At 37.4% G+C, this 7,525-nt stretch overlaps 3 protein-coding genes across 5 annotated transcripts; 1 reads left to right on the top strand and 2 right to left on the bottom strand.

Moving 5' to 3' along the window:
- Positions 1 to 233: 233 nt before the first annotated feature.
- LOC122333143 (gastrula zinc finger protein XlCGF8.2DB-like) lies at positions 234 to 2,550 on the bottom strand. The gene is made up of 2 exons (XM_043230648.1): positions 2,214 to 2,550; positions 234 to 1,154 (listed from the first exon to the last, which is right to left on the bottom strand). Exons 1-2 carry the CDS (start codon positions 2,350 to 2,352, stop codon positions 430 to 432), a joined length of 864 nt encoding a protein of 287 aa, XP_043086583.1. The 5' UTR covers positions 2,353 to 2,550; the 3' UTR covers positions 234 to 429.
- A 1,359-nt stretch (positions 2,551 to 3,909) lies between these two features.
- Positions 3,910 to 5,266, top strand: LOC122333145 (gastrula zinc finger protein XlCGF8.2DB-like). 3 transcript variants are annotated; one of them, XR_006248592.1, is made up of 3 exons: positions 3,910 to 4,167; positions 4,276 to 4,374; positions 4,469 to 5,266. XR_006248592.1 is itself a non-coding variant. In XM_043230649.1 (2 exons), exons 1-2 carry the CDS (start codon positions 4,059 to 4,061, stop codon positions 5,140 to 5,142), a joined length of 783 nt encoding a protein of 260 aa, XP_043086584.1. In that variant the 5' UTR covers positions 3,910 to 4,058; the 3' UTR covers positions 5,143 to 5,266. The 3 variants fall into 3 exon arrangements, 1 of the variants encoding a protein (XP_043086584.1); XR_006248591.1 differs by having other exon boundaries at positions 4,276 to 5,266; XM_043230649.1 differs by lacking the exon at positions 4,276 to 4,374.
- A 1,352-nt stretch (positions 5,267 to 6,618) lies between these two features.
- On the bottom strand, positions 6,619 to 7,514 carry LOC122333146 (protein krueppel-like). The gene has a single exon (XM_043230650.1). The coding sequence runs from the start codon at positions 7,298 to 7,300 to the stop codon at positions 6,971 to 6,973; it is 330 nt and encodes a 109-aa protein (XP_043086585.1). The 5' UTR covers positions 7,301 to 7,514; the 3' UTR covers positions 6,619 to 6,970.
- Positions 7,515 to 7,525: the final 11 nt, after the last annotated feature.

Below are 7,525 nucleotides of genomic sequence, written 5' to 3'. Positions count from 1 at the left end.
ATTAGATGATTTAATGTACACATTGAAAAAAAAAATTAACTGTAATAAATGAATAAATAAAATTGACTTGAAAATACAATTTCAGCGTGTTTTTGCACAATTAAACGATGGCGTGTTGTTTTAAGGGATGACACTGCCCGGGCCCAGATGCAATCAATTCGGGCCCTACGTGTTCTCAGCTGGATTTCAGCGCTAGGTAAAACTGGGAAAAGTACAGAAAAAGAATATGCACATTTTAACGTACATGGTATATTTATTAGTGTGTTGTATGTAAACAGAACATATTACATTGTTTTATAGCTTTGTAAATTGTAAGTCACTTAGATAAAAGCATCTGCAAAATGAATGAATGTAAACTCCATACACACGGACAGCACGTGAACATTTTATTCCAGCATGAATTAACGTGATACGTAAGGTGTTCGTTCTTCACTGAGAGCAGCTATAACGCTTTCCCCTGCTGTGAATTCTCATGTGTTTCATCAGGCTTACTTTCTGTGTGAAACTCTTCCCACACTGAGAGCAGGTAAAAGGCTTTATTCCGTTATGAATTAACATGTGCTTCTTAAGGTCCGCTTTACGAGTGAAGGTGCTTCCGCACTGAGAGCAGCTGAAAGGCTTTTCTGAAGAGTGAGTTACCAGATGATCCTTAAGGTGTCCTTTCTGAGTGAAAGTCTTTCCACACTCAGAGCAGCTGAAAGGCTTTATTCCATCGTGAATTAACATGTGAGTCTTAAGGTTTGTTTTACGCGTGAAACTCTTTCCGCACTGAGAGCAGCTGAAAGGTTTTTCTGAAGAGTGGATATGCATGTGATCCTTAAGTTGACTTTTCCTGGTAAAACTCTTCCCACACTGAGAGCAGGTAAAAGGCTTTATCCCGGCGTGAATTAACATGTGATTCTTCAGGTTTTTCTTACACGTGAAAGTGTTTCCGCATTGAGAGCAGCTGAAAGGTTTTTCCCCCGTATGAATTCTCATGTGTTTAATAAGGCTTCTTCTCTGTCCGTAACGGTATCCACACTGAGAGCAGCTGAAAGGCCTTTTGACGTCTGTTATTTGAACGCGGCAACTCTCTGACTTTTCTTCATCCACATCGTGATGTTCCTCCTCCACTTCATCTAGATCTTGTCTTTCTTCCTTCACTTTCATCAGCCCTAAAATAAATAATTAAGAATCAGCTGTGACATGGAAAAAGCTAACATTTGGTTAAGTAGACATCACTTTTTACAGTGATAAGCGTATCCCATCATGCATCATGTTCTTGATACGAACTGCAATGTTTTTTGCCAAGACCTCGCAGAAAACTTTCCAGTGTAAATAATTCCATGTAATTGGTTGGTTAAATGTAAAGTAGTTTGTTAAACATATTGTGCCAATGTGTTCTGCTGTAAGTTCTTAAAATAAGAAAAAAAAACGTGAAATACAGGAAATATGTAATTTAGGTAATCAAGTGTGTATTTGGTTGTCTACTCTAAATGATCTACTCTAGAAGGACTTAGATGTTGTTATTGATTCTATTGGGACGTCTACCGGAAGTCAAGTTAGGGCAGAAGCAGGCCGACTTATAGCAACACGTATTATTCATAAAATTTACTAAGATTAAGCATTTTATCTTGCCAGAATGCTGAGTAACAAAACAAATTAGCCTTTCTAGAAGTTTTCTGTTCTTTACACACAAATCGAAATCCGGCAAATTATATTATATTAAGGTCTGCTTGTAGCTTCTAATGACAGAAAATAAGTTTTCTGCACCTGAAGTGAACTTAGAAGTGATTGAAAGTAGTATTTAGGAAGTCACCCTTCGGTCATTTTTTTTCTCACAAAATAATAAAACATATCAATAAAGTTATTAATTTTAGTATTTATCATGCTGAAATGAAAATTAGAAAAAGTGATATAATCTATAATTTACAGCAATAAACACAAATGTACTATTTTCATCACTTTTATGGCCTCTACTGTAAAAAACACATATACTCATCTTTGATTTTGTATGGCTCTAAAATAAAGAAACCCAGTGTTTCCTCCACAGACCAGATTGATAACCCACCAGTAATGTCACTCAGTCAATTGCAGAGCTTTTTGTAGTGATATAATAATCAAAGACTCCAAATATCAGTGCCCCACACTCTTAAAAAACAACCACTGTTTTTATTTCTAAAGCTTTGTTACCACAAAAAGTCATTAAAGACAAACAAAAAATAGACACCAACCTCCTTGTTCCTCGTGTTTTATTCTCCATCTTTCTGGTTCCTCGTGTTTTATTCTCAATATTTCTGGTTCCTCTTGTTTTATTCTCCATGTTTCTGGTTCTCTCATGTTCTCCTCACTCTCCTCTTTAACAAACACCATCTTCACAGCAGAAGATGATTCTCCTCCTATTCCTGCTTGCTTCAAAACTTCGTCACGACTTTGAGGATGAAAATATCATGGGTATTTATTGGCGAGATTCCAAAAATATATATATATATGTATTTATTAAAAAAACATTTCTATTAGCTTGTATTACGTCATCCTACATAGAAAAGAGAGCACACGGTGAGACTGGTCTTCTTCTTCTTCTGAGGTTTAATGGTGTTTGGCAAAGAACCGCATGTATTTAGCGCCACCCGCTGGACTGGAGACTGAAGGGATCAGCTTAAGTTACTTAACAACAACAACAAAGGAACCCTTTGCCTTTATATCATCAAGTAAATACAATTTATGCTCAAAAACCCATCTCTTCTCTTTTGATGTCTCTCACTTTTGACAGATCAAATGTGTTACTTCACAATTGTTGAAACATACTGAAATAAATGTGTCCATCTCATTTCTGTAGAGTGTAATAGTTGTCTCTGTCTCCAAAAGTGTAACTGTTAATGAGGAGAACAGGTCCCCAGCTGAGCCTGGTTTCTCCCAATGTTTTTTTTTTCTCCATTCTGTCACAGACAAGGTTTTGGTTCCTTACCACCGTCGCCTCTGGCTTGCTCAGTCAGAGACACTTATTAATAATAATTATTATTATGTTATTATGACCCTGCAATGAGTAATAACCTTGGGGAAAAGTTATATTTAAAAAACAAAAATCTATTCTCCATTAGATCATCGATGGACTTTTGGCTCCTGTCTGCTTTCTATAGTGTTTCATTTGATAGGGGTACTATTTAAATTGAACCAAGCTGGAAAATGGCATCACTGAATTCAATATTGAAATATCTCTAACTGAAAATTGATTTATTCTACTTGTTTTACATTATTGACACACTATTTTCATAGAGGTAATAGCTCGATTAGTCACATGAAAGTAATCAGAGCCAATACTGAAATTTCTAAATATACAATCGAATGTTAACATAAACAGAGACATTCAAGTAGTTCTACTGGAAAAGGGAAAAAAGGGTTTCACTCTGAGACCATAGTGTTGATCCCTGTCACATAATATTATTTTAATTATAAAGTTTAACATCCGCTCAGATGTGTAAGCAGGTTATAAAATTTCAACTGGTAGTCCACTCTAAAGGAGCACAACTTATAAAATATAACGTTTTTTATGTTATTTTTTACTGGATGTGTAATGTTTCTGTAAAAATGTAAGAAGATATCATGCTACAATCTTATTTATCCCATTTTACCAGATAGCCCGGCTCATCCTAAGAGTAACAATAAAATACAGTTTCTTAGTTTCTTGCGCTTGCAACCTTTACATAGTTACAAATTTTCTCTTCTGCATGCAAATTTAATTTCATATCATATTCATACACGTTTGTCTACCAATCCTCACTAAGACTGTTGGTGTTGATCAAATACCAATCGAGTCTATAATTATCTTTCGTTTATTTGTGGAGATTCTCTCCTCTTCCGTCTCCAGTCCAGAGGGTGGCGCTAAAACACATGCATTTGTTTATCAATCACCTTTAAACCTCAGAGGAAGAAGATTAGTTTCACTGTGCTCTCTGATATTTTGTGGTGAGGTTTCTGTAAATAGCGAAATACAGTTTTTGGGTGAGGTCAACGATAGTCGTGACTGAGTTTTGAAGCAACCAGGAATATCTGGAGGAGAATCATCTGCTGCTGTGAAGATGATGTTTGTTAAAGAAGAGAGTGAGGAGAACATGAGAGAACCAGAAACATGGAGAATAAAACACGAGCAGTCTGAACCCAGGAGAATAAAACAGGAGGAACATGAAGGTTGTTGTTTATTTTTTAATCATCTTTATTGACTATCTGTGAACCTTTCAGTCAGAATGTATTTGTTAAGTGTGTGTGTGTGTGTGTGTGTGTGTGTGTGCATTACAGAAAGGGATCAAAGAACAAATCCTGATTGCTGGAGCTCTCAATTAGGGCTGCACAACTAACCAAACTCAATTAATCGTGAATGTCATGCACATTTTGCCAGTAAAGCTCGTTCTGTGATCAGCAGTAAATATCCATCCATTGTTTTCATCTGTACACAAATTGAATTTTCATAGTTTTAATGATTTAATTTTAGGCCTAAAAGAAGAAAGTCTGAGTGATGTGGAGGAGAAGGATCATGATGCCAATGGAGAAAAATCAGCGATTTGCAGAAATTTCCAAAAGCCTTTTAGCTGCTCTCAGTGTGGAAAAGCTTTCACGTGTAACAAAAACCTTAAAGATCACATGTTAATTCACGCTGGGATAAAGCCTTTCAGCTGCTCTCAGTGTGGAAAGAGTTTCACGCAGAAAGTACATCTTGAGAATCATTTAGTAACTCACTCTTCAGAAAAACCTTTCAGCTGCTCTCAGTGCGGAAACACTTTCACTCGTAAAGAAAGCCTTCGGAAGCACATGTTAATTCACGCTGGGAAAAAGCCTTTCGGCTGCCCTGATTGTGGAAAGAGTTTCACGCAGAAAGGCAATCTTGAGAATCATTTGGTAACTCACTCTTCAGAAAAGCCCTTCAGCTGCTCTCAGTGCAGGAAGAGTTTCATGAGCAAAGGATACCTCAAGACTCACATGTTTCTGCACTCTGAAATAAAGCCCTTCTCTTGCGATCAGTGTGGAAAGAGTTTCATATGTAAAGGAAACCTGAAGAATCATATGTTAATTCACGCTGGGAAAAGGCCTTTCACCTGCTCTAGGTTGGGAAAGACTTTTATACACAAAGGAAAACTTAAGAAACATTTGGTAACTCACTCTTCGTGAAAAAGACTTTCACTAGCGCTCAGTTTGGACACCTTGAGACTCTCAGGTTAAAGGTTACATTGGATGCCAGTTTTCTACAAGTTGATGTGATTCTTTAGGGTCTTAATAAAAAGTCTAGAGCACACTTTGTTTAAAATCTCTTAATAGTAGAACGCTAAACAACAATTTTGACCCCGTCTTCTGTGAAGCGACAAGATATTCTCATGAGACTGTAAACTTTAAGTACTACAGAAAATACAAAGTACATTACATTTAGGCGTAGGTTATTAGCAGGATTGCCCGATACTGAGCTCCAGTACTAGTTAAAAGTTCTAGAGTGGATTGAGCACAAGCTCGTCGAGTGAATATACCTCCCTTTGTCACAGACATCACTGTTTGGTCAGATATGAGTAAACCAATGCACAAGTTACTCAACGGCGAGGAAAGAGAGCGAGCACGTTTCTGTTGCGTGATCTTTTTTGATGTTCGCTCACATGATTAAAACTAAATATTACATATAAAACTACATTTATTGGTGCATTCGCTGTAAACATACGTTTTTTTTAGCCATATGCAGACAAGACTTCTTGGTGAAAGGTGCAGGTTATCCTTCTCATTCTGCACAAGACAAACACAAGGGCTGTGCATGTTTTCCTTGATTGATGATGCATTATATGAATCATTTCCAAATATAAATGGTAGCTCATTTCAGATGGAAAAAAAACATGTCTGACAACATTACACATCACATGTTAAAAATGAACGGTTTCCTGAATTATAGCAGCAAAACTAGCAATTAGCCCAATTTGACTGTATTTATGTGATAAATGAAGTTAACCAACCAACATTATACATATTGATTTCTGTACCCAATATTATTTGTTACTGGTTAAAATGTTATTGGTAGATTTAGTGTGCATAAATAGTACAGCAAATAAAATGAAAACTCATGGTAGTGATACGCCAAAATGTATGCTACATGGCAGGCAGGGTCAGGGTTGAGGGGTAGATATGTATCATATGTATCCAAAAACTGTGTATCAGATACACGCCAAACATGTTTGTCTCATATGAACACCAAAGTCCATTTTTGCATATCAATACCTCAGGGTTTTGTTTGGGGTGCAATTTCAACACATTTTCATGAGACCGTGCTCAAAAAAATCGACAGATGCCAGTGTTGAGTGTTGTTCTTCCAAATTGGAAATGTTTGCAAACTGCACTGGAATCCATTATTAAACGCTCTTGCTTTTAAGCCAGATCTATGATTTATGAACGGTTGAGTAATCGGTTGTAGGATTGCAAGTTGAGCTACTACTAATGTCACATGAATTTTTTTCACCAGCGTTCAATCGACGTTTCTGAACATTTCGGTTGTGTTTCTTGTCTATGGAGGGTCAGGTATCTCTCAGATTTCATCATTAATATCTTAATTTGTGTTCTGAAGATGAACTTAGAGAAGGTCTTACAGGTTTGGAAAGACGCAAGGATGAGTAATTAATGAAAGAATTTTTATTTGGGGTGAACTAATTCTTTAACATAAGAGAAAGCGATTTATTGCACCAGGCTGAAAAGACGATCTTTCTGCAATAAACAAGTGGACTTTTGATCATAATATAAAAACTCCTAAGAAAGCAAAAGTATATTATATCAAGAAGCAAAATGAAATATAAGACTTAACTTCCTGACATTGTTCTTTGGGGAGGAACATTTTTGTGTTGATCTGAACCTCAAGAGTCGAAGCTCCCGATGAAGATGACAAACTTGTAATGTCTGGTTTGGACAGATTTATCCAGATATTTTATCGATTTAATGCATTGTTTGTTGAGGACGCTCATCTGAAGACGATCTACCTACTGTGATTGCTTTTGGTATGTCTGTGTAAAGAAGAGGACTGATTAAAACGCTTCCCACATTCAGCGCACTGATACGGTTTCTCTCCGGTGTGGATCCTCTCGTGTGATTTCAGAGTCGCTGACAGACTGAATCTCAGGTCGCAGTGTGAACACTCGTAGGGTTTCTCTCCGGTGTGGATCCTCTCGTGCGTTTTCAGATTTGACGACAGGCTGAATCTCTTGTCGCAGTGGGAACACGTGTACGGTTTCTCTCCGGTGTGGATTCTCCGGTGCAGCTTTAAACTGTTTGCCGAAGTAAACGTCTTCTCGCACTCAAAGCACATGTACTCTTTCACACCAGCGTGCGTTTTCTGATGCACCTTCAAATTCTGTAGACACGAAAAAGTCTTTCCACAGGAGTAACACGAATGCGGCTTCTCCTTTGTGTGAACCGTCAGGTGTGCTCTCAGGTTTGAAGGCCTCGAAAATGTTTTGTCGCATCGATTGCACGAGTACAGTTTCTCTCCGGTGTGGATCGTCTCGTGTGTTTTCAGGTCTCCTGACCGACT

Source organism: Puntigrus tetrazona, unplaced genomic scaffold (assembly GCF_018831695.1).
Source record: "Puntigrus tetrazona isolate hp1 unplaced genomic scaffold, ASM1883169v1 S000000183, whole genome shotgun sequence".
Lineage (NCBI taxonomy): Eukaryota > Metazoa > Chordata > Actinopteri > Cypriniformes > Cyprinidae > Puntigrus > Puntigrus tetrazona.
Note: the sequence above shows the minus strand (reverse complement) of the source record. Positions and strands in the feature narration are given on the sequence as shown.